Raw genomic sequence first — 26,994 nt, forward strand, 5'->3', positions numbered from 1 at the left:
GAAACAGGGGCTTCAGGAGTTGACATTTTCCGTGTTCCAGATTTCGAATCAAGGGATGTTTCAGAGGGTCCGAAGAGAGTATCAAATTCTACTTCATGAATTACTTGAATGTTTGGAGATTCTAATGTAGGAGCATTAGACTCGATAATGTGAGTTGTGACATGAGTAGGACCAGAATTCCGAACGAGATTGTCATCAAAGGTAACATCAAAGGTTTCTTCAATAACTCGACATTAAGTACTCGATACGCCTTAGATTTTGAGTAGCCAAGAAAGATTGCTTCATCAGCTTTGGGTTGGAACTTTGTAAGCTAATAACGATTGTTTTTAATAAAGAAACAACATCTGAAAACATGAAGAAAAGAAATGCTTGGCTTCCGACCATTCATGGCTTCATACGGTGCATGTTGAGGCATCGATTGATAATGCTTCGATTATGAGTAAAATATGCAGTTGATACGGCTTCGGACCAAAGGTAGAGTGGTAGATTTGCGAAGTTGAGCATAGATCGAGCAACTTCAACAAGCGTTATGTTACATCTTTCGAAAACACCATTTTGTTGTTGAGTGTAAGGAGCAGAGAAGTTATGATCAATTCCTTTCTCAGTAAGGAATTTCTCAATAGTTCCATTGATGAATTCTGAACCATCATCACTTCGGATTCTTCTTGCAAGAAGCTTGATGATAAGTTATATTCCTTTGATGAAATTGTTGAGTTTAGAGGCTGTTTTGGACTTTAGCCTAAGGAAGAAGATCCAAGTGAACCATGTAAATTCATCAACAATCACAAGTATGTATTTCTTATGATGAAGACTCTCTATTGTTGATGGTCCATAGAGATCAATGTGTAGAGTTCCAATGGATCCGAGATAGATTTTTCGATGATGACATGATGACCCTTCTTCGATTTCTTTCAACACTCACATGTAGCACACAAGTGATCATTTTCGAACTTGAGGAGTGGTAGTCCTCCTACCATTTGACCAAACACAAGATCATTCACGTAGCGAAACTTTATATGAGCAAGCCTTCGGTGCCATAACCAACAGACGTCAGGAACAACTTTGGATAGAAGGCAAAGTTGAGGTTTACCAATGATCATGTTGATGTCGAGTAGCTATAGATTCTTGTTGCAATTTGACTTGATCAAACATTCTATTATGTCTTCGGTCATCACATAGCTATGCTTCATGCAACATTCAACACGTCGATTTGAGTTAGTGAGTTGGGCTACACTTATCAAGTTATGCTCCACGTCAACTACATAAGCTGCATTTGAAATAGAGAAATTTCCATTTGTGAGGATGCCATAACCACGAATCTAAGAGTCGGAGTTGTTTCCATGTGTCACGTAACCAGAATTTGGAGAAAGTCTGAGATCTCACATAAAGACCTTCTGCCATGTCATGTGCATGGAGCAAGCACTATCAATATACCATATTTTATCTTTCTTTGAAGCACAAAGTGCTTACAAAATTAGTGAGTGACGGAGGTTTTATGTAACACTAGTCAAAAGTAGGTCAATAACAATCACATGTGATTATACCAATCATGTAATGTGATTTTGTCAAACTAGTAATGTAGTAAACTCACTATGTATTTCATGATAATTCTAATATAAATATGAACTTTCACACATACTTTATGGTATAAATCAAAGTATACATGCATACGATTTCAAAAATATAGAGAACATCTGAATTTGACTTCGCATGAAAAAGTTATGATAAACCGAACACTATAAATCTCTATAATAAGAGGAATTAAAAATAGACTTAGAAGTAGCTATATAAGTCTAAAATAGAATTATAGTGCTCGTAAATACCTATGCGTGCATATAAAGAACGTCAAAAACGGAGTTCGTATGCCAAAGTTATGGCATTCCGAAGATTTAGCTTTTAAAAACCCTAAACTAGCCAATTCACGACGTGAGTTTATGACGGTCACAACATTCTATCATAATTCGGAATCTAGAAGCTGCGAGAGGATAAGATCCAATTCACGACGTGCGTTCTATGACTCTCACTACGTGAGGAGTAATTCTGTCATAAATCGGAATCTAGAAGCTACGAGAGGATAAGATCCAAAATTCACGACGTGAGTTTTATGACACTCACGACGTGAGGAGTCACATGGCCACCTTTCGAAGCTAGGGACGCAAATGGCAAGTCTACGGAGTGAATCATGAGACTCACGATGTGAGTTTTATGACACTCACGATTTGAGTGTCATAAAATCTTACTATAAATAGAGGCTTCGACCCATTCACTTCCTTACACCATTTCCTTTCTTCCTCTCTTACTTGCTGAAGCCCTCTTGCATCTCGAGCCCCGACGAACTCGCACGCTGACTGTGCTTAGATATCATAAAAATCACGCTACTAAGGTGAGTTTCACGGCCCCACTTTCTAATATTTCGGGGGAAAGCGCATGCTAGTCATTGTATATATGTTATTATTATGTCTATATGATAATATATAGTTATCATAACCAGGGTATAGTTGTTCTAAATATAATATTTTGAATATATACAACTATTATCAACATCTCGGTATGTTAATATATTAATGTAGATCGTGAGTTATACTTAGGATTCTATATATATTTTGTGTGCGATAGAGCTCCAAAGTTATATTCGGAAGTTTTTTTTATGTTAATTGATAAGTATGTTGTTATTATTGATTTTACGTCAAGATAAAAGCAAGTATGTTATATGTTGTTGTTATTGGTTTTATGTCAAGATAAAACTTGGTTTTAATTCTAATTATAGCTGTTGTACTACCTAAGTATTATAAATATTAGGAGTAATGTTAAAAGCATAGTCTAATAACTTAGGGTTTTAGACACAAATATGATTTTACTACTAAAACTAGCGGAACTCGACAAGTCTACATGAGCTATTGTATTCGTCAACTAAGATTGGAAATCTTAGGGAAAATCCTCTGACCTGTAACCGTTAATCCCGTGTGAGCGAGGAAGTCGTGTATGAATAAGATACGGGTTGACAACCCCACTCGTGGTTGCTAGCTACAACAAAACCGTGTGCGAGTGACAAACTGTCCTTTTGTTTTTTTATTGTTCCGACATTGATGAAGCGTGTGGAACCTATCTCAAGATGCGAAACTTGCAGCATCAAGAAGAGGTTTGAAACTATTCATATAGTCGCGGTTACGGACTCATCGTAGCAAATTGTTAGAAGAATTATACTTTTTCGTTAAACAAGTATTAATGTTAAGTGTAAGTTTCCCAAACACTTATACTCTAGGTACAAGAAACTGGTAGGTATACTACTTGTATATTAAGTAGATAATTGTACCTAACACACATACTCGTATAGAATTGAAATAGATTTATACGTAGCGGTTTTCTCGTATAGAATTGAAATAAGATTTATACGTAACAACTTTCGTTTGTATGGAATTACAAACACTTATATTCATGGTATATGAGACTTATAGGTAAACTACTTATTTGGTAAGTAAACTTTTATACCTAGGATATATCTGCTAAACGTTGGAGAGTCAAAATGATACTTTTAAAACTATACTTTGAACTTGGAAAATGTATTATTTTTATATCGAGTCAAAACCCGTGGACTCACCAACTTTATGTTGACGTATTTTAAAATGCATGTGTTTTCAGGAAATTGATAACTATGATACAAGAAATAACGTTACACCGCCCGGTGTTTCCACCGACGGCCGGGGTGTGACAGAATGGTATCAGAGCTATTAACTATAGTGAATTAGTACTTTGTTAGGAAAGCACGACTATAGTTTAGGGCTTACTCTGTTAGGTTTAGGTATATCCCTTAGCCTACAATATAAAGTATTATTAAATATTCTACTGAAGGACTACTTACGGGAGCGGTGACAGGATAGACTTGTCAATTTGGGTTGCTGGATTTCAGATCGGCTATATGCTAAAATGATCCTGCCCTTTCCACTGTCTTCACTGGCCGGTGCCTTATCAGCTAGACCTTAAGTAACAAACAGCAATTAATAGGGCATTGATACAAAAAAAATATATATATAGAGTCATATATGAAGACTCAGACCCGCGATGAGAACACCTAAATACCCGGAATGCTTTTGATCTCAAGGATTTATATCAGATACTCCAACTAAAGTTTATATGTACATAGATCTTATCACAACTAGGTGTAGGTGTACAACTATATTTTATTATGATCAGATCATATGAACTATTTAAATTTGGAGAAATATTTGATAGACTAAACACTTGGTGATCTAAAATGTATAGGAACTAATTAAAATGCCTAGAAGAAGTAGCACTCGTCTAAACCTGAACCAAAGACCAGAACCACAACAACAACAACTGCAACCACCACCACCAGAAACAAACCCTCCAATAAGTTCAGCAGAACTTGAAGAAATCATAGCTCAGAGAATCGCTGTAACTCTTGCTAATTTCACAAGAGGAGGAGTTAGAAATGAAGGCAATGTAAGGACCGCCAGAATGTGTACCTACAAGGATTTTAGGAATTGCAAACCTAAGAGCTTCCATGGAATGGAATGGGTTGTTAGCTTGACCCGGTGGATTGAAAAGACAGAATCAGTATTTCAAATAAGCTTATGTCCTAACGAATGTAAGGTACGATTTGCTGCATGTACCTTCGTTGATGCAACACTTACATGGTGGAACAGCCATGTGAATACAACGGGTATCGATGCTGCCAATTCCATGCAATGGGAAGAGATGAAGAGGATGCTAGTAGAGGAGTATTGTCCTAGAGAGGAAATACATAAGCTGGAACAAGAATTTTGGACCCTAACCATGAAGGGTTTAGAGATAAATGCTTATACCGCTAGATTCAATGATCTTGTGGTGATGTGTCCAGCACCTGTAACCCCAGAATACAAGAAGATTGAGCGATATATCTGAGGTCTAGCATCGCAAAACAAGGGAATGGTGATCACATCAAAGCCTAAAACATATGACAGTGCAAAGCGTATAGCTCATCAGCTAACCAACACAGAAATCCAGGTGGGATTCATAGCTGAGTCTCCCGAATCTGGAACGAGCAAGTGCAAATTTATTGGGAAGAATCCCATACAGTCATCTAAGGAAAGACAAGATGTGGAGACTAATTATGCAGCCACAACCGCAATACCAACACAACCACGACATTATGAAGGAAAACTCCCAAAATGCACTCTCTATGGCCATCACCATCTAGGTAACTGCTTTATATGCACTCACTGCAAGAAAAAGGGACACACCGCCAATTTCTGCAGGAGCAAAACACCTACAACAGAAAATCAAGGAACAAACATTGGAACATGCTATGATGGAGGAAGAGCGTGTTTTGAGTGTGGTGAAATTGGACATATCAAGAAGGAATGTCCAAAGTTAAGAAGTCAAGGAAGTTAGATCGTTGTAGGTCAATTGTAATAGGAAGCAGGGAAGCTATCTAGTACCCTTTGGTAGTATCTAGTTAAAAATGAATTTCGGGACAAAATTTTATCAACAGGGGGAGAATGTAACACTTGTCAAAAGTAGGTCAATAACAATCACACGTGATTATACCAATCATGTAATGTGATTTTGTTAAACTAGTAATGTAGTAAACTCACTATGTATTTCATGATAATTCTAATATAAATATGAACTTTCATACATACTTTATGGTATAAATCAAAGTATACATCCATTCGATTTCAAAAATATAAAGAACATCTGAATCTGACTTCGCATGAAGAAGTTATGATAAACCAAACATTATAAATCTCTATAATAAGAGGAATTTAATATAGACTTAGAATTAGCTATATAAGTCTAAAAGAGAATTGTAGTGCTCGTAAATACCTATGCGTGCATATAAAGAACGTCAAAAATGGAGTTCGTATGCCAAAGTTATGGCATTCCGAAGATTTAGCTTTTAAAAACCCTAAACTAGCCAATTCACGACGTGAGTTTTATGACGGTCACGACATTCTGTCATAATTCGGAATCTAGAAGCTGCGAGAGGATAAGATCCAATTCACGACGTGCATTTTATGACTCTCACGACGTGAGGAGTAATTCTGTCATAAATCTGTAACATCCCAAAATATCAAGAGTAGAGTTGAAGGGCTAAAAGTGTAAAATTGAAGGTCAACTCGGCGAGTCCATGGGTGGACTTGGCGAGTAGGGTCGCGAATCAGGTCGCGTGTTAAGTGGCCAACTCGGCGAGTCCAAGGATGGACTCGGCAAGTAGGCGCTGTGTATGGAAAACCCTGATTTTGAGGGTTGAGCCCTATATAAAGAACATCATATCTTCTCCCTAGCCTCCTTATCATTCCTTGAGTTCCAGAAGCCCTAAATTCGTGAGGATACCCCATTATCAAGTGAATTAGAGCTTGGAGAAAGATATTTGGTGCTTTAAGCTTGAAGATTGGAGGCTTGTATCAAGAAGCTTGGGGGAGATCAAGAATCCACAGTTGGTTGGGCTCATTCTAGGGGGTAAGGAACCATTTCCTTAAGCTATTTTCTTCATGGGTTCATGTGTGGTGGTTGATATGACATCTAAATTGAGATAGATGCTTGGGTCTAAGGATGCTACTTCAGATCTAGGTTTGGAATGGTCTTATATGTCATAAAGTCCCTGTTGATGAGTGATTAGTGAAGCTACCTTGTCCCAAACCCTAGCCCTAGAGAATAAATGTCTGGATCTCCTTGGATTAACGTAAAGATTGCCACTTTAAGTGATGGATGGCTTGTAAAATAGTAGATCTATGGTTTAGAGCTTCTGCATGGCTTGGAAAGCCTCGGTATGGATTCACATCTAGGAGTACTCGGCGAGTCACAAGGGTGTACTCGGCGAGTAGCTTGAAGATAGGTTGGAACTCGGTGAGTTGGTTGAATATGGGCAGGACTCGGCAAGTTGGAAGAACAACTCGGCGAGTTGGTTGCAGATAGTCTTGGACTCGGCGAGTCTGTTCTTGGACTCGACGAGTCTGGGCGTGAGGTCCTAACCTTTCTTCTGGTTGTATTGTGACTCGGTGAGTCAAGGGATGACTCGGTGAGTCATGTGTGAGTGGGCTCAGAGTTGTTGGACTCGGCGAGTCTTGGGGTGACTCTGCGAGTTGGGTCGCGAATTGAAGGAGGTTCTGTGTATGAGGACTCGGCGAGTCATCGGGTTGACTCGGCGAGTAGAGCCAGTCAGAGGTAGACTTTGACTTTGACTTTGACCAAGGGATTGAACGGTTGATTTCCAGGGGTAATTTGGTAATTATTGGTATTTATTGGATTCAGTCTTTTGGGTATTGACAGTGTTGGAGTTCGGGTCGGAGGTTGCAGCAGCGTGATCTTATCCTTTTGGTCAGCAGTTGCGAGGTGAGTTATCCTCACTATATCAACAGGGTCTAAGGCACCAAGGCCGGCCCTTTATTGGATTAAGATCCGGGTATCTGTTGTTATGTTATTGTTTTGATATGTTCACATCCGAGTAGTTAGGATGGTATTCATTAGAGACCTGGTTAAGGTCGGTATCCTGGTAGATAGGATGATGCTATGCTAGTGACCGGTTAGGTCGGTATCTTATTAGAGTATGTTGTGTTATGTGATCTGCTAGATCGGTTTCACTGAATATGAATTGTTATGTGATTGTATGTTTATGTGCACGTGGTTGTTTAGACTGGAGTTGGGTTGAGGTAGGTCCTGCTTCGTGTTGTAGGCCAAGATACCCAGGGCGGACCAGTCATACTATAGACTCAGAGATTGGACCAGGTGGGTTGAAGGCCCGACGTAGGCAGACCAACCACACTGCAGAGTCGAGGGACATGATTCGACTCGGAGGGTGGACCAGGTGGACTGAAGGCCCAATACGGTGGACCAGTCTCACAGTAGACCCGATATGCATGGCTGTTCTGTGATTCGTTATGATATAACATGTTATGTGTATGGTATATGTGGTTGGTATTTTGGGGGTATCTCACTAAGCTTTCGGGCTTACAGTTGTGGTTTAATGTTTTTTTCAGGTTCTTTAGGAGACTGTGGCAAGGCAAAGGCGTGATCATACCGCTCCTCGTGTTTATGTTTTATGAAATGGACCTGGGAATACTCTGATAATAAATGTATTGAAAACCTTTTTGTAATAACTTAATGAATTGGGTTGCTTTTGAAATGTTTAAATTTTATTGAAATTTTTGGTCGTTACAAGTTGGTATCAGAGCCTTGGTTTGAGTGAATTGGAGGAACACTTGTGTGACTCCAGTCTCAAATCGAGGAGGGTTTTCAAAAGAGAATTTAAAATGGTTTTCAAAATAAGTAAAGGAGGACGCGGAGGTACGATCAGCCAGAGCCAGTAAGTAACCCCAAAATACCATACATGATATTTGTTTTATTGAGCATTGATAGAACAGCATGCTATTGTTAGGCTAGGGATCTTCAAGATTTCGTGATGTGTTGCCTGATTTATGATGCATGTTAGCCTAGGGTTTCATTGTGAGAGATTTCCAGTGTTCCTCTAGTAGTGAAGGTAGAGCGTTGTTATGTATTTTTTCACTAGGGTGTTGTGGTAGTACTGCATACAAATATGGGTAGGTGTGGAAGGTAGTATGGGCCCGTACTACTGAAAGCACAGGACCCATACGCGTATCAGGGAAACCATGACCTCTAGGGTTGGGTTGAGAGTTGGTTCTCGGGATAGTGGGAAGTATCTGAGATTTTGGTGGTTTATTTTCAGATGGAGATTTCAGGGCATGCTGGGAGTGGATATGGGTCAGGATCGGGAGCAGGAGAGGGAGTTCCGGGTGGGTCCGTACCGCCCGAGGTTGTGGGTCAGATGAGCACAGGCGATTTAGATGCGAGGATTCGTGAGATCCTGCATGATGAGGTTGCTGCATTGTTCGAGGCCGAGCTGTCGGAACTGTTTGGGTCGATCAAGACCGCCATGGTGGAGTATTTTGATGAGCGCTATGCGGCTCTCACGGAGACGGCTGCCGCGGCGGCCACAGCAGCTGTAGCAGCGGCAGGGGGAGGAGCAAGTAGAGGTTTTCAGTATCGGGACTTCGATAATACGAAGCCTCCCACCTTTGATGGAGTTCAGGATCCGATCGTTGCTATGAGATGGTTATCAAATGTGGAGGGGTGTTTCTTCACGTGTTCATGCCCTGGTGATCAGAGGGTGAGGTGTGCTCTGAACCTGTTAAGGCTCGGGGCAAAGGATTGGTGGAGGTTGACCAAGGGTCATATTCGAATGCGTAGAGGGCTACGGTTTCATGGGATTAGTTCAGAGAGATGTTCAGCACTCGTTATGTTCTGCAGGTTGAGAGGGAGAGGTTGGCTCAGGAGTTCCTTGAGCTAAAGCAGGATTCGGAGTCGGTGACGGAAATCACCAGAATGTTTACTGAGAGGGCGATGTTTTGCCCTGAGTTCGCTTCAGAGCAGGCTCAGATGTCCCGATATCTGAGTATGCTAAAGAGAGATATCAGACAGTCTGTGTCCACACAGAGGTGCGAGACCTTGTTGGAGTTGCAGGAGGCCGCCAGGCGGCGTGAGTTAGAGATTGAGTTGCAGTTGCGTGAGCTGAGGCAAGCTTCGGTACATTCGGAGTCGGCGATGAAACGGTCTAAGACCGTTGATTCCAGGATGGGGGATCAGAGCAGCCACGTTTGTGGGAAGTGTGGGAGGGGTCACACCGGAGTTTGTCGGTCTGGTGGTGCATGCCGCAAGTGCGGAAAGGAGGGGCACTATGCGAGGGATTGTCGGCAGTCAGTGCTGGTTCGGGATTTGAGGATTTGTTATCATTGTCATCAGGTTGGGCACTTGAGGGTCAATTGCCCACAGCTTGTTGCAGGACCGGTGCAGGCTCCAGCACCGGCCACTTTGAGGATCACAGGAGGAGGTGAGGGTGGAGCGAAGCCCCCAAGGGCTCAAGGTCGTGCTTTTCAGCTTTCAGCAGAGGAGGTCAGAGCAGTACCGGATGCAGCTGCGGGTATGTTCCTTTCTTGATATCTCATTATCTTGTGATTATTATGGTGTGTTATTTTATGACAGTCGTGTGTATGGGTTTTTCGTTCTGGTATCCGTTGTTCCTTGAGGGTTTGGTATGGTTATGGGTTAAATTTGGCTCTTCGTTGGTTATCATTCATGAGGGTTATTAGTGGAAACACGGCGTTGATTTGAATGCCGGGTAGCTTCTACAGTCTGAGGAGTGGATAGTTGAAGATTGAGTTTCTTTCGAGCGGGATGTTCAGTGTGAAAATGTGTTTTTGCGAAGGTTGCTAGTGCTAGTGGGAATCAGTCCGCGTGTAAGTGTTGGGTTTTGTGCAAGGTCGTTTTGGGAGGTCGGGATAGAGACCGGTGGTTGATAGTCAGTGCCCTAAGTGGGGGAGATTTGGAAATTCTCCGGTTGGTCGATAGGCTTGAGAGATTGTTTAGTTGCTAGGGATTCAGCGGTATTTCTGTCAGCCGCGAGCAGGCTGGTATGGGTGAGTAGCAGGCGTGCAGGACGAGATACAGACCTATGGCATGGATTGTGGAGGGCCTGGGATCAGGCTGGGATCAAGTATGTATGATGGAGATAGAGTTCGGAACCCCTGGGGGGGCTAGGACAGTATGCATGGGAGGATTTCCCAGAGAGGTACTCAAAATGTTGATTGCTAATTGAGCGGTCTGGATAGACTGAAGGCCAGTAGGCGTACCAGTCAGGACGAAGGCTCGGAGGACGGTCCAAATAGACTGAAGGCCCTGGTGGGTGGTCCAGGTCAGCTGAAGGTTACGAGAGTGGTCCAGTTGGTTGAAGGCCGGGTGAGGCGGTCCAGTCATGCTGAAGACTCTGCATGTGTTGTCAGATCCGTGCGGGGAAATGGTTTGAGTATATCGCGTTATGTTAGCATTAGTGGTCTGGCCCCGAATATTGATCAAGATAGGAAGTCGAGCGTGGACTTGAGAGTCTTTGCAAGTGGATTCAGAGTATGTATGGTGCGTGGGATGGCGGTTATGCCATAAGGAAACGGTGTAATTTTGGGTAAGAACCGTGGCATTTGTGGTAGTGTCAAGACTGCCAAGTGGATCTCCTTGGTAGGGAAAAAGGGAAAGGAATGTAGCTCCAGAGGGAATGTAGTCACAGAAGTCAATTAGTAGTGCGAAGTTATGATTGGGGTGTTCCAATTATGGTTATGGTGCAGTGTGTGCGGCGGTGGTATGGAATCACATTCGGTTTGGATGTCGACCGAGGTTACTGAAGGAAATTTCGAGGGTGTAAAGTCAAGAGGCTCGTAAGGGATATAGGGATGGAGTTTTGGAGTCCCAGCTTAATTTTGGTAAAGGATTTATGTTGTAGTGTGATGGGTTTTCCTAACCCGAGGGTGCTAGAGCTAGTTCAGCATGTGCATGTGATTGCAAGAGGAGAACTCATGAGAATTGCTCTGAAGAATGTGTGATTCTGTCAGCATGGATTGGATAGAGTTGGACTCAGATCGGGAATCCGGTAGTGCATGGTTATTTATAGCTCACATGGGACGAGTCATGGTTATGATTTGGAGCAGTGTTGCATCATGGGTGGTACTAACTTGTTATGTGTGGTTAACAGAGGGTAAAGCCGGTGGCCGGCTTGTGACGGTGGTCAGGACACCGCGAGCAAGGAGAAACTGAGTTTATGGGTTCCATGGTCGTGCTTGAGGAGCCTGGTTGGGTTAATGCCAGGAGTTGTAATGCGAGAGAATTTCTAGAGTCGAGTTATCGCAGGCTTCGAGGACGAAGCCTAATTTAAGTGGGGGAGCATTGTAACATCCCAAAATATCAAGAGTAGAGTTGAAGGGCTAAAAGTGTAAAATTTAAGGTCAACTCGGCGAGTCCATGGGTGGACTCGGCGAGTAGGGCCGCGACTCAGGTCGGATGTTAAGTGGCCAACTCGGCGAGTCCAAGGATGGACTCAGTGAGTAGGCGCTGTGTATGGAAAACCCTAATTTCGAGGGTTGAGCCCTATATAAAGAACATCATATCTTCTCCCCAGCCTCCTTATCATTCCTTGAGTTCCAGAAGCCCTAAATTCGTGAGGAGACCCCATTATCAAGTGAATTAGAGCTTGGAGAAAGATATTTGGTGCTTTAAGCTTGAAGATTGGAGGCTTGTATAAGGAATTTTGGAGGAGATCAGGAATCTATAGTTGGTTGGGCTCATTCTAGGGGGTAAGGAACCATTTCCTTAAGCTATTTTCTTCATGGGTTCATGTGTGCTGGTTGATATGACATCTAAATTGAGATAGAAGCTTGGATCTGAGGATGCTACTTCAGATCTAGGTTTGGAATGGTCTTCTATGTCATAAAGTCCCTATTGATGAGTGATTGGTGAAGCTACCTTGTCCCAAACCCTAGCCCTAGAGAATAAACGTCTAGATCTCCTTGGATTTACGTAAAGATTGCCACTTTACGTGATGGATGGCTTGTAAAATAGTAGATCTATGGTTTAGAGCTTCTGCATGGCTTGGAAAGCCTTGGTATGGATTCAGATCCAGGAGTACTCGGCGAGTCACAAGGGTGTACTCGGCGAGTAGCTTGAAGATAGGCTGGAACTCGGCGAGTTGGTTGAATATGGGCAGGAACTCGGCGAGTTGGAAGAACAACTCAGCAAGTTGGTTGCAGATAGTCTTGGACTCGGCGAGTCTGTTCTTGGACTCGGCGAGTCTGGGCGTGAGGTCCTAACCTTTTCTTCTGGTTGTGCTATGACTCGGTGAGTCAAGGGATGACTCGGTGAGTTATGTGCGAGTGGGCTAAGAGTTGTTGGACTCGGCGAGTCTTTGGGTGACTCTGCGAGTTGGGTCGCGAATTGAAGGAGGTTTTATGTATGAGGACTCGGCGAGTCATCGGGTTGACTCGGCGAGTAGAGCCAGTCAGAGGTAGACTTTGACTTTGACTTTGACCAAGGGTTGACCAGTTAATTTCCAGGGGTAATTTGGTAATTATTGGTATTTATTGGATTCAGTCTTTTGGGTATTGATAGTGTTGGAGTTCGGTCGGAGGTTGCAGCAGCGTGATCTTATCCTTTAGGTTAGCAGTTGCGAGATGAGTTATCCTCACTATATCAACAGGGTCTAAGGCACCAAGGTCGGCCCTTTATCGGATTGAGATCCAGGTATCTGTTGTTATGTTATCATTTTGATATGTTCACATCCGAGTAGTTAGGATGGTATTCGTTAGAGACCTGGTTAAGGTTGGTATCCTGGTAGATAGGATGATGCTATGCTAGTGATCGGTTAGGTCGGTATCCTATTAGAGTATGTTGTGTTATGTGATCTGCTAGATCAGTTTGACTGAATATGAATTGTTATGTGATTGTATGTTTATGTGCATATGGTTATTTGGACTGGAGTTGGGTTGAGGCAGGTCCTACTTCGTGCTGTAGGCCAAGATACCCAGGGCGGACCGCTTGTTCTGAAGGCCCAACGAGCGGTCCGGATAGGCTGTAGGCCCCACGAGGGCGGACCAGACGTGCTGAGGCTTGGAGAGTGGACCAGGCCGACTGAAGGCCCGATGCGGGCGGACTAGTCATACTGTAGACTCAAAGAGTGGACCAGGTGGGTTGAAGGCCCAGCACGGGCGGTCCAACCACACTGCAGACTCAAGGGACATGATTGGACTCGGAGGGTGGACCAGGTGGACTGAAGGCCCGATACGGCGGACCAGTCTCACAGTAGACCCGATATGCATGGCTGTTCTGTGATTCGTTATGATATAGCATGTTATGTGTATGGTATATGTGGTTGGTATTTTAGGGGTATCTCACTAAGCTTTCGGGCTTACAGTTGTGGTTTTAAGTTTTTTTCAGGTTCTTCAGGAGACTGTGGCAAGGCAAAGGCATGATCGTACCGCTCCTCATGTTTATGTTTTATGAAATGGACCGGGGAATACTCTAATAATAAATGTATTGAAAACCTTTTTGTAATAACTTAATGAATTGGGTTGTTTTTGAAAAGTTTAAATTTTATTGAAAAGTTTAAATTATATTGAAAACCTTTTTGTAATAACTTATGGCCTCCATTAACACTCATAAAGCTTGAGGGAAAAGGGTCTCTGGACCTCTTTGGGTCTAGATCTAAAGCATCAACATGAGAATAGGCCAATTACTCCATGGATCATTCCAAAAAGGCCACAAAGAAACCCTATCTCTAAGATTTACACCAAGAACTGAGAAAGGAACGGATGATTACCTCAAATGAAGTCTCTGAGCTCAGAAATCACTGGATTAGCACCTTCTTTGGTCTCCTCTTGCCTTGGTCGTCTTCTATAAGCAAAACACCCACAAATAATCAAGGATCTTCCTCTGTTCTCTCACAAAACGCTCAAAGACTCTTTAGGGTTCTCTCTGGGGTTGGTGGCCACAAATGACGGCCATAAGCCCCTTTAAATAAGTCTCATACCCTGGAAATTAGGGTTTCATTAAATAGCGTGGACTCGCCGAGTCCACTTTTGGACTCGCCGAGTCCGGACGCGAACCCGCGCCCATAACCGCGATCATACTCGGCGAGTTTGGACTCCAACTCGCCGAGTCTCCTCACAAATCACCAACAAAATACAAAATAACTAATACCTGGGAACCCGGGCTGTTACATATACTTAGGATTCTATATATATTTTGTGTGCGATATAGCTCCGAAGTTATATTCGGAAGTTTTTTTTATGTTAATTGATAAGTATGTTGTTATTATTGATTTTACGTCAAGATAAAACCAAGTATGTTATATGTTGTTGTTATTTCTTTTATGTCAAGATAAAACTTGGTTTTAATTCTAATTATAGCTGTTGTACTACCTAAGTATTATAAATATTAGGAGTAATGTTAAAAGCATAGTCTAATAACTTAGGGTTTTAGACACGAATATGATTTTACTACTAAAACTAACGGAACTCGACAAGTCTACATGAGATATTGTAATCATCAACTAAGACTGGAAATCTTAGGGAAAATCCTCTGACCTGTAACCGTTAATCCCGTGTGAGCGAGGAAGTCGTGTATGAATAAGATACGGGTTGACAACCCCACTCGTGGTTGCTAGCTACAACAAAACCGTGTGCGACTGACAAACTGTCCTTTTGTTTTTTTTTATTGTTCCGACGTTGATGAAGCGTGTGGAACCTATCTCAAGATGCGAAACTTGTTGCATCAAGCAGAGGTTTGAAACTAGTCATATAGTCGCGGTTACAGACTCATGGTAGAAAATTGTTGGAAGCATTATACTTTTTCGTTATACAAGTATTAATGTTAAGTATAAGTTTCCCAAACACTTATACTCTAGGTACAAGAAATTGGTAGGTATACTACTTGTATATTAAGTAGATAATTATACCTAACACACATACTCGTATAGAATTGAAATAGATTTATACGTAGCGGTTTTCTCGTATAGAATTGAAATAAGATTGATACGTAACAACATTCATTTGTATGGAATTACAAACACTTATATTCATAGTATATGAGACTTATAGGTAAACTACTTATTTGGTAAGTAAATTTTTATACCTAGGATATATATGCTAAACGTTGGAGAGTCAAAATGATACTTTTAAAACTATACTTTGAACTTGGAAAATGTATTATTTTTATATGGAGTCAAAACCCGTGGACTCACCAACTTTATGTTGACGTATTTTAAAATGCATGTGTTTACAGGAAGTTGATAACTATGATACGAGGAATGACGTTATACCGCCCGGTGTTTCCGTCGACGGCCGGGGTATGACATTTTAGGCTTCAAGTTAGGTTTAGGGACATGACAAAGGGCTTTGGGCCTAGGTTATGACTTTCGGATAATAATGTGTTTCTTAGACATCTTATGTAAATCTTTCGGAAACAAGGTCAGGGTTTTCTCATCTATCCAGTAATCATACTCAACAACTTGGTGGTTCAAAATGACCTTTTTCGTAAATGTGACCTCCGAGACAGTGGGTGAGTCCGGAGTCTAGGGATTTCTTACTTTCCAAACAAGTTTTTGTTTTGAAGACTTTTGAGAATTTGATTTCTTTGAAAAACTTCCTTTGCTTCATGGTACAACTGATTTTGAAAAGGATTGAAGTTTGAAAAATGTACTATATACTTTGGCTATAAAAACGGATTCGGTATTCCGAGAAGAGCCATTTTGGACATGTTGATTACTTGCTACTTGCACATCAGGAGTGTGTTTCACAAGTTTCTTGGGTTTAGACCTAACTTCCTTCTTAAGTGCATTTTTGGCCTCATTTATAGGACTGGTGACATCATTTCTGTTTAATGAGGGTTTCTTCCTTTGGTCAGATGTTTGACCACTTGTAGGGTTTTCAAACTTGGGCTTGATTGGTACCAAGGTTGTTTTGGAAGTGGCTAAGGAATTTGATTCACTAGAATCAGAGGAAACATTGCTTGATGTTTCAATGTTATCATCCAAGGATGCCCATGAAAACTGAAAAGTAACAGTTTCAGTTGTCATAGGTATTATTTCCTCAACAACATAGTTGTTGGGAGGATTGTGTTTCGGAACATAATCTATACAATTTGAAAATCTGTAGTGGAATTACGTGGTCTGATTGAGGTCTAGGTTTGTCAGAGGCGAAAGCGGTGTAGAATCAGGACACTTCACAATAATTGGTTTAAATTCAGGAATCAAGGATGAAAAATTGTCAATCCTCTCATGAAGGGGTGACAAGGGAGAAATAGGAGTGCCTGAATGTTGATGGTTCAGAACTTCTCCCATAAAAGTTAGGTTTTGTAACTCCTTCAAGGGATTGGCTATTGGTTTCAAAAACTCGCTTCCGAGACTAGGAGCTTTTGACCAAGGATGACGAAAGTTATGTGTCATCCTTGGATTTTATTCAAGTAAGTCAATGGAATTATGCAAACCATCAATTTTGGCATTGAGACTTTTTTTTTATCCAAAATCAAAACATTTCTTTCAGAATAAGTGATTACACATTTGTCTTTAAGAATGATACATTCATCTTGTGACATTACAAGTTCTCGCTCTAAAGAATTTATTCTTAATTTCTTATCCTGGAAATGTAACCTAAGATGACTCAATTCACTGTCCTTCTTCCGACTGGCTTCTATGGCAGACTCGTACGCTTTATAGATGGTGTTCATATGTGTTTGGATCTGGGTCAGCGAAGATTCATAGAGAGACTTATCAAAGTTATTATCAATAATCATAGATTTTACATGTTGAACGATGCTTCGACCAGGTGGATCGTTGGTAGCCATGTAGTAGTAATTTGGTTTAGCAACATCATTTTCATCTTCTAACACTTTCAACCATCTCTTGTGCTCTTCGAGCGTAATAAGCATAATCCTTGATCTTCAGTTTTTGTGGGAGATTAGCCAGACAATCTTTTACAAAATGATTTTTGTGTCCGCACTTATGAAACATAATTGTGAGTTTATCAGATTTCGGAATCTGCTAAGGTTCTGAAGTGGAGTTGGGCTTAGTGATGTTGGGTTTGTATGCTAGTTGATTCTCCGGAATGGATTCTTGTTTCGGAGCAGAGTATGGTTGCAGATTGCTTTGGTGAGGAGCATGAAAATGATTTTGATATGGTTTGTGAGAGGTATTGAATGGATATTTGTATTTCATGGAGAGTAATGCAAACTCCTATTGGAAACGGAGTTCATAGTCCATGGCATCTGAGTTAATATTACCATCAACACGATAGTTAGTGGTGAGAGGTTGAATAGGTAGAACTATGCATTTGAAAGGGTCCGAAGAGGATGGGTTAGGAACTGAAGGTTCAAAGGACCTGAAAAGAGCAAGAGGACCTCCATAGAGTTCTCTTAAGGTCTGAGTAACGTTTGATTCATGACCTTGAAGTTCATCAACTACTTGGTAAAGCTTCAGCTTCTTTAGAGATCCCATCCTTTACTAAGGCTGTTTATAAACTTGATATTTTACTCCAAAGGAGTTCGGACAATCCCATGAACAATCATGTTATTGACTACCATTCGGTATTAATTGGAGGATGATGAACTTATTCACCAGAAGTTGTAAAGGTGTCAAACTCATTGACAACAGATGTCAGACGCTTGTCTTTCATGTTTTCGGAGCCTTCGATCAGATCTTGAAGAGTGTCCTAAATCTCTTTGGCAGATTTGCACAACTTAATGTGTTCAAAGAGATATGGTGGAACACCAAACACCATTTCGGAAAAGGTGACTTGATCAACATGCAGTTTCTCAATATCATCTGCAGTAAGAGGTGCTGGGCAGCTTTCATATTGACATATGAGCTGAGTAGCAGCATCTCAAACAATGTTTCTAATTGGAACATGAGGACCTTCTTTGATGGATATTCAGATAGCTTCACCATTCTCTTTAGCTATTAAAAACCTTTCCATTATGAATTTCCAATGATCATATTCTTCAACAACTAGCAGTGGGGCACGTGTAGAGTAACCCACGCTATTTGCTATTTGCATTGAATACATTTGTTGAGGATTAGAAACAGCCATTGAAGTTAAGATATCTTCAAGCAAAACTGGTATATAGAAGAACTTTTATCCTGAACACAGAAATGGTTGAAATACCAAGGTAATTTCAAACCAACTATAATGTAATATTATAGATTCAAAGGACAACCACTCAAGTTTTCATACCAATTGTGAGTTCAAGAGATGATCTGATGCGCAGGGACAAGGTTTGAAAACTCAAACCATTATTTAATGATTAAGATCAATGTCGGCTTACTAAGGAATGTTCCAGTCAAGCCTGGCAAGACCAGTCAAGTCTAAGTTAATGCATTCAACAAAATATTCAAGACATAAATGAAGAGTGAGAAATACGATCAATGTAAAGCTAATAAATGAAGAACAAAGAGAATGTTTTAAATATGAATTGAAGAGATTAGAAGATGAAGAAAGCTGAGATAGTGTTATTTTGTTTGAATAATCAGTCACTTGATTCAACATTGAAAGATCCTTTAAATAGGAGAACATAATACATCGTACAAACCAATTTCATACATAGGACCAAACAATAGAGTTACTTCTGACACTCTGATTATCCAAGTTTGACAAAAGAGATTTAGTCTTATGATATGTTACATCAAGCTAAGTGACAAATATAATTAATACAAATATATAAAACACTTATTCAGACTTGTTAACATTCCAGACACAACATTCATTCTGGAATGCCTTTGTTTTGTTTCGGAACACAACCATATAATCTTGTCTTCCGGACTCAAGCTTTACTTCTGGATTGCAAACTGATTTTGCACCATCTTCTATTTCGAACCTGAGACTGACTTCGGAACTTTAAAAGGTTAGAGATTGTTAGAGGTTCACTTTCAGGTTCCAACACTGTGTTTTGTCGAAAACTAGTAAACTTACTCACTGGAAAAGTATTTTGGTAAAGGGGAATGTTAACGTTCATCCCATGGAAGGTTGTTCTGTATGTTGGTGTATATAATGGCATTTTTTGTTTCATACTCATTGGCAAAAATGTGGTGTCGACTGTTAGGATAGATACTGATGATTAAGCTACCACGAATAGCGGTGGTTGAATCATCATGGGTTGTAAGGTTGGGTTGGGGGTTGTTGCAAGATTGTGGCAATGAAAATGGGGAAGCTAATAGAGCGTGGTAGTTCCATTTTGGGTGATTGTTGGATAAATTGTTTGCGTTTTTATTCCATTTGGTTGACTTATGAGTTGGAAGGTTGGGCATTCACCGGTGTAAGTGGTGGAAGCCATTGCACGGTGGCTAGCATGAATGGGTGTGGTAAGGACATTATGAGTTTTGCATATGAGTATATGTTAGTGTTGGTGTCTAGTGTTAGTGAGGTTAAGGGTCAGATTGGACTTGAGGGATCAGAAGGACCAGGTGCCATTTCTTCCATTGTCATTCTAACTGATGACCACGTTAGTCTGTTTTTCATTTGTCATAGAATGGATAGCGCCAATGATGCAAAGTGAAGGTCTTGCTTGGGAAGTCTCCACTTAGCGATCAATTCCTAGAACACAAGTAAAGGAAAACCAGCCGTCCTCCAGAAGCAGATCCCAGGAGAACGCTCTTACAATCAAGGAGGTGTGGTTGTGGTGGGTGAATATTTTTTGAGAGTGGGATCTTAGAACTTACCGTTAAGAAGATGATATATGCCCTTGTATACTTGGTGTGGAGGGCGCTTTCCTCTCTCAAGGGACAAAGGTGTCAGCCCTAATCCAGGATAGGGTTGATCATTGGAGAAGATAACCTTTATCCTCTACTTTGGAATATGATTGGTCAGGACGAGGTATTGGTGATGCATGCACCATTAAGGTTGTCAGCTTACACTGTTTTTGTCGCTAGGAGATTCTCCCACTGGACGGTACAGTGAGAACTTGCTAAGAAGACTACTTTCCTGGAAGTAGTTTCCTAGCTGGCATGGGATCACTCCGTCCAGTCTCCTACGCTGGCTTCGAGGCATCTCCATCTGGTGTGGACCTATGGTCAAATCAGAATAGATTTAATATTAAGCCTGCAAGAATAAATGTTGGCTGTCTATTTTAGAATACTACTTTTCTTTGGAAAAAAATTTTGAAGACGTCAAAATTGATAATTTTTATTCTCTAAAAATCAATGTTGATCCGTATATTTTTATTATATAAATTTTTTTATATTTTCGCATCAGTTCACATCATAAGTATAATAGCAATAGACTTATTATTTTTACTTATAATGATTACTTTTATTGCTTCCCCAACAATAGCATTAAATAACATTAGTCTTTGATACCATGCATGACTTCTTACTGATGATAGACAATATTGATGTTTTTATTATATCTAACTTGAACTGTTCCTCATGTGTTACAGCGGTTGGAAGGTATCACTTTTGTGTGAAACTATACTACAATGTCTGGATTGGTAGCGATAGTAAAGTATGTTGCTATTTCGATGCCTTTTTTCCTTTTCCTTCTTCTTTGAACTTGTATTTGCCTTCTGGATGGACCTCAAACCTTATTTCCCAACCTAAAATGAAACTAAATTCAGTCAAGTAAAATTTAAAAGATCCTATTCAAGTGAAACGTTCTTGTGATTACAAAAAGTTGTTTTAAACCAATAATAATCACCAAATTCCATAAAGTTTCCATTAGTACAATTTCAATAATTTGAGAAGTTGGTATGAGTTTATCCTCTTTTCTTCCTTTTTCTTTCTAACATAACCACAATCAATGATAAGAACTCTTGGTTACTTATATTTTCTTTTGTTGGTTATTTTATATATAGTAAATGTTAATAAAGAAGAATATTGTAGTTTTTTGTTTTCAATGATAAGGACTCTTTCTTACTTATATTTTCTTTTGTTGGTGTTTTATATATAGTAAATGTTAATAAAGAAGAAGATTGTAGTTTTTTTTATGTCTAGAAGATAATTTTCAGTACTAAAGTATGTTTATAGCAGAGAGAATTGTTGTGTGTTTATTTAACGAACACACATCTTGTGGGAGATTTTTTCCACCCCTCGGCCAAATCTGCAACGTATTGCAAAACTGAAATGGATACATATTAGTACATCAAAAAAGAAATAAAAGTATCTGCATGAAATAGTAGTTACTTTATTTTATTTTGTGTGGTATGTCATACAAAAATAAATGCGCACAGACATATAGGAACCATCCGAATTATTTCACGATATCTTTGTATTTTCAATTCAAATTGCATTTTATAACTGGAAAAATCACATAAAAATAACGAACAATTCTTGAAATCGCAATTGTTTTTTTTTTTTATATTTTGAAGATTGTATAAAGGTTTATATTACCCGATTGCAATGCAAGTTGGGATGTAGATGTTTGACCAAATGACTTGATCCTACAATTACTTATTGAAATTTAAAAAAAATAAAAAGTAATACTAATATTTGTTAGAAAACTATTAGAAAACAGAATATTTGTTAGTGTAACCTTGCATGAGCTGACTTGTTGGAAACATGTATTGAAGAATAGGTTAACGCTCTACCAAGAACACTTCAATGGAAACATTCATGTGAACTTACCTCCTACAAAACCTCCAAATTGAGAGATGAAGAGGTATTAACTAAAATTTAGAAAATCAATAAACATGTAACATACGGAGAGGTTTCAAGTATGTTGCTTCATGTGATCATACCGATTTCAGGAGTGAAGAAACAAATGAAATCCAAAACTAGTATAGAAAATCTAAAAGTGCAAGAAAACAAACCTTCTTCTAGAAAAGATAAATCAATTTTAGGGTTCTTACCTGGCGTTACCGCCACACACCACCACTTCGAAAACCTTCTGCAAAAAATTAAACCAAATCAGCAATAGTAGAAAATAAAAACGAAATCAAAGTCATTTAAAAAAAGACTATTTAGTGATTTAAAAATCATTTAAAGTCTTTGTAAGCCCAATTAGCAATAGTTTTTATCAATGAAAAATATATAAAGTTCGCCATAGTGAAGGATACATTCATAAGATGGTACAATCTATTTTGCCAAAAGTCTAGATTTGAAATTAAATGGACAAGGTAACATGCAGTCACCTTAGAGCCATGTCTCCACCTTAGAGTGGCTCTCACTATAGTTTTGTACTTGGGAAATCTATTTTGCCAAAAGTACACATATAAAAGTATACATTTTAAATTACATGGCTCTCACAACAATCATCTATTCCACTCCCTCTAATGGCTGAGGAGGTTAGTGACATATCTACACTTTAGAATTTTGTGTCTACCTATAGGGAATGAAGTCACCCATCAGTGTCTAAATATGTTAAGACGGAAAGTCAATGTGTCTAGATTAGGAGAAAAAAATACATCTATCTATAGGTACTCAGATTAAGTTATTAACTCATTAAACTTATCGACGGAAAACAACTGTCACTACTAAGTCAATAGTTTAATAATATATCATTATTTGGCATGAGTACACATGAACATAAGTTGTACACTGGGAAAACACTCATAACCTACATAACACGACATACATCAAACATAGATTAATAAAAAATAAAAAAAATAAATATATATAAAATTAGAAAATTCCAAATAGGCAGAAAATTATCATTTCCAAATAGTTGCAATTGGTTTGATGTGTTGTAAGGGTATTGGAAAACATTCTAATCAATAAAATTAGGGCTTACCAAATTGTTTTTACTTCCTCACAACATGTTCTTTAAATTTTTATAAGATAAAGCAATGACATCAATTTATAATATGACATATTGACATACTTTTTCACATTATATTGTTGGAACTTTGCTCTACAAAATTACAATGTGGGACTTAACCCACATTGATGGAAGAGAAAACTTTATCCCACTTTATAAGACTTGTCCCACTCATTTATTCAAATGGATCAAGTAATAGGTTGAGCAAATTGGGTTTGGGTTGTGGTGTTGGACTAGTCAAATTGGGCTAGTAGTAGGCTTGGATTATTAAATATTAATGGTCAAAGATAGGGCCTTGTGGCTCTTGGGCTCTTCTTGACTAAATAATATATATATATATATATATATATATATATATATATATATATATATATATAATCCGAATTTAGTTAATCATTAATTAATTTTTATTTATTAATTATAAAACAAATTCTGTTAGATAAAAGATTAACTGCAGTTAGTTTTTTAGCAGTTAATTTCGGTTGGTGGTTTATAACCACCATTGAAAGCCTATAAATGGAGGATTTATGATAGAATTTAAAAGGCTAATGAACCGCAAACACTTTCTCTAAAAATCGTTCTTGATGTCAAAAGGGATCATGGTGAATTTCGCTAGATTCAAGATATGTTCTTGAATTGGTTGTTGTATCCTCAAGACAGACCCATTCTAGGGAAATTTCTATCTTAGGACACTACAAAAGCAAGCCTCAATCTATATATATTCGTGATATATTTTCTGTGTAGTCACCATTCAAGTATGTTTTCTGTAATCTAATTCTTGTATTTTATATATATTTGAATTTTGTTTGTTTTATTTCAATTAGATTTGTTGATTGTATACTTATGCCCTAACAATCTAGGACATAAATCAAATACTGGAAGAATGGATCAACAATCCATCATCAAAACACATGTGGAAAAGCCTGAGAACTTCAAAGGCTCAGATTTTCGGAGATGGCAACAGAAGATGTTGTTTTATTTAACAACTATTCATGTTTCCAATGTTCTCACTGATGATTCTCCCTCTCCTCCTACTGGTATAACCACTGCAAAAGGAACAACACCACCTAGTAAAGCCCAATTAGGAGAACATCAAAGGGCAATGGAAACTTGGAACACAAATGAATATAATTGCAGAAATTATATTATGAATGCCCTGGATGATTCTCTCTATGATATTTACTCTACCATGACTACTGCAAGAGAGATATGGGAATCGATAGAAAAGAAATACAAAACAGAAGTGACATGTTCCAAGAAATTCATGATTGGAAATTTCATGAATTTCAAGATGGTGGATACCAAATCTGTCCTCAAACAAGTAGAGGAAAATCAAGTCATTGCACATGATCTTGAAGTTGAAAGGATGGGTATAAACTCTAACTTTCTTGTTAGTTCAATCATTAAAAAACTTTCTTCTTCTTGGAAGAATTTCAAACTATATCTTCAACACTTAACAAATGACATGAGTTTTGAGCAACGTGTGTTGGGTATTCGTGTGGAAGAAGATAACAGATTGAATGAGAAGGCAGATGCAAAATCCTTGAAACCCAGTGCAAACTTTGTAAGAGAAGCAAGTTCTTCAAGGACAAAGCATAACAACAAGAAAGGAAAACAAGGCGCCAAAACCTCATCCAAAGATGGTAAAAATCATGGCCCTAACAAGAAGAATTTCAAAAAGAATTCTAGTCCATGCTATGTTTGCGGCAAAACTGGACACAAGGCTAAAGAATGCAGATTCGGGAGGTGTCAAGGAGGAAACAATGGAGGGAATAATGGAGGTAATAATGGAGGGAACAATGGAAACAATGGTGGCAATTCTGGTGGAGAAAATTCTGGTCAAGCCAACATGGTTGAATCACCAAATCAGTTTGTTGTTGTTATTCAAACCAACATGGTTAGCAATTGTGTGGATTGGTGGATTGATACTGGAGCCACAAGTCACATTTGCAACTCCCGAACCATGTTTTCCACATACCAGAAAGTCTCGGATTCTAAACCAATGTTTATGGGGAATGGCTCTACTGCAAAAGTTCAAGGAAAGGGAAAAGTGAAGCTATAACTGACTTCTGAAAAAGAACTTGTTTTAAGTGATGTCTTGCATGTTCCTTAAATTACTAAGAATCTGATTTCTGGTCCTATTCTTAGTAACAAAGGTTTCAAACTTGTATTTGAGTCTAATAAGTTTGTTCTCATCAAGGGTGGGGTGTATGTTGGAATGGGATACCTTAGTGAGGGTCTCTTCAAATTCAGTGTATTACCTTTGTACTATGGTATTGAAACACCAAACAATGATGTAACCAATGTTAATGCCAATGGAATAATGGGCTCTACTAGCCCCTCTTCTATATATATGCATGATCCTTCATTTTTGTGGCATTCTCGATTGGGACATGTCAATTTTTTCTCTATTCAAAGAATGGAAAAACTTGGCATGTTACCAAAATGTTCATTAGATAAAAACATAAAATGTGAGGTTTGTGTAGAATCAAAATTTTTACAACATCCTCATAAATCAGTTGAAAAATCTAATGAAATACTTGGCTTAATCCACTATGATTTATGTGACTTTAGAGCAACACCTACAAGAGGAGGAAAAATTATTATATTTCCTTTATTGATGATTGCAGAAAGTATTGTTATATTTATTTGTTAAATACCAAGGATGAAGCCTTGAATTCTTTAAAGAACTACAAAGCTGAAGTTGAAAATCAACTTGATAAAAAGATCAAAATTCTAAGGTCTGATCGAGGAGGAGAATATGAATCCAAGGACTTTTCTGAATTTTGTTTTTTAAATAGCATTATACATCAAACAACTGCTCCATATACTCCACAACAAAATGGAGTTGTTGAAAAGAAGAATAGAACATTGAAAAACATCATAAACTTAATGTTAATAACTTCTGTAGCACCCCATAATTTGTGGGGAGAAGCATGTCTTGCGGCAAACTCAATACTTAATAGAATTCCTCGTAAAACGAGTGAAAAATCACCCTATCATATGTAAAAAGGGAAATTACCCTCTTACAAAAGGATGAAAGTGTGGGGTTGCCTGGATAAGGTACAAGTACCTCTTCCAAAGAGGACTAAACTTGGACCAAATACCATAGATTGCATCTATATTAGCCCTGCTATGAATAGTGAAGCTTATAGGTTTCTTGTGTATAAACAGGACCATTCCGTGGGCATAGGCAAGCTGGGCTACCGCCCCGGGCCCCCAAATGCTATAGGGCCCCAATTTTTAACTTTTTATTTTGGTTATATATTAACCGCCCATTACTTTTTAGCCAATTGGACTACGTCAAACCCCAATACTCTGATCAGGAACTAATCCAAAATATGGAGCGTGGGAGAGAACGAGACTTACCAGGCATGCGTCCTAATTCTAAGGCATCGTAACTCTTTAACAATCAGATTTCTATAGAAAATCCAAACATTGTCATGGAAAATCCAAACGATGTCTTCTCCAAAAGCAAGGGTTAACGATCATTCTGCTATTTCTTATTCAAGATTTCAAGTTAATCGATTTCTTTCATTCTTTTCTGATTTTCTGAATTCGTCCACAACAACCATTAGTGAATCGAATGTAATTTTAGAATTAAGAGACTGATTATGTCTCGTTCTTCTCACGATTTCAGAAAACGGGAAACTCTATTATTTCCCTTCTTGTTTTCGATTTCCTTTTTTATACCACCAATGGGAAGTTAATCAGGTTATTTGATTTATTTTAGGAATCTGGCCTAGAGGTTTGAATCGAGAGTTCCACTCACTGCCTCAATTGGATTTCTTTCTCAATTTCTAGAATTTTGAAGGTTCAGTTTTCAGAATCGACTGTTAGAGGTGAAATTGATTTCTGATAATATGATTGTGAATCTCTGTATGTTCTATCGATCTTGAAATTTCTTATTCTTTCTTGAAAT

The 26,994-nt window shown here is 39.0% G+C and overlaps 1 protein-coding gene across 1 annotated transcript; it reads left to right on the top strand.

Moving 5' to 3' along the window:
* The first annotated feature begins 23,955 nt into the window (after nucleotides 1-23,955).
* On the top strand, nucleotides 23,956-25,134 carry LOC145035225 (uncharacterized). Its single transcript, XM_078983804.1, has one exon. It carries the CDS (start codon nucleotides 23,956-23,958, stop codon nucleotides 25,132-25,134), a length of 1,179 nt encoding a protein of 392 aa, XP_078839930.1.
* Nucleotides 25,135-26,994: the final 1,860 nt, after the last annotated feature.

Source organism: Lactuca saligna, chromosome 3 (assembly GCF_052625555.1).
Source record: "Lactuca saligna cultivar CGN05327 chromosome 3, ASM5262555v1, whole genome shotgun sequence".
In the NCBI taxonomy this organism is placed as follows: domain Eukaryota; kingdom Viridiplantae; phylum Streptophyta; class Magnoliopsida; order Asterales; family Asteraceae; genus Lactuca; species Lactuca saligna.

Excerpts from the sequence above, each read along its gene's own strand:
- LOC145035225 (XM_078983804.1), top strand. The coding sequence starts at position 23,956 with ATGGATCAACAATCCATCATCAAAACACATGTGGAAAAGCCTGAGAAC.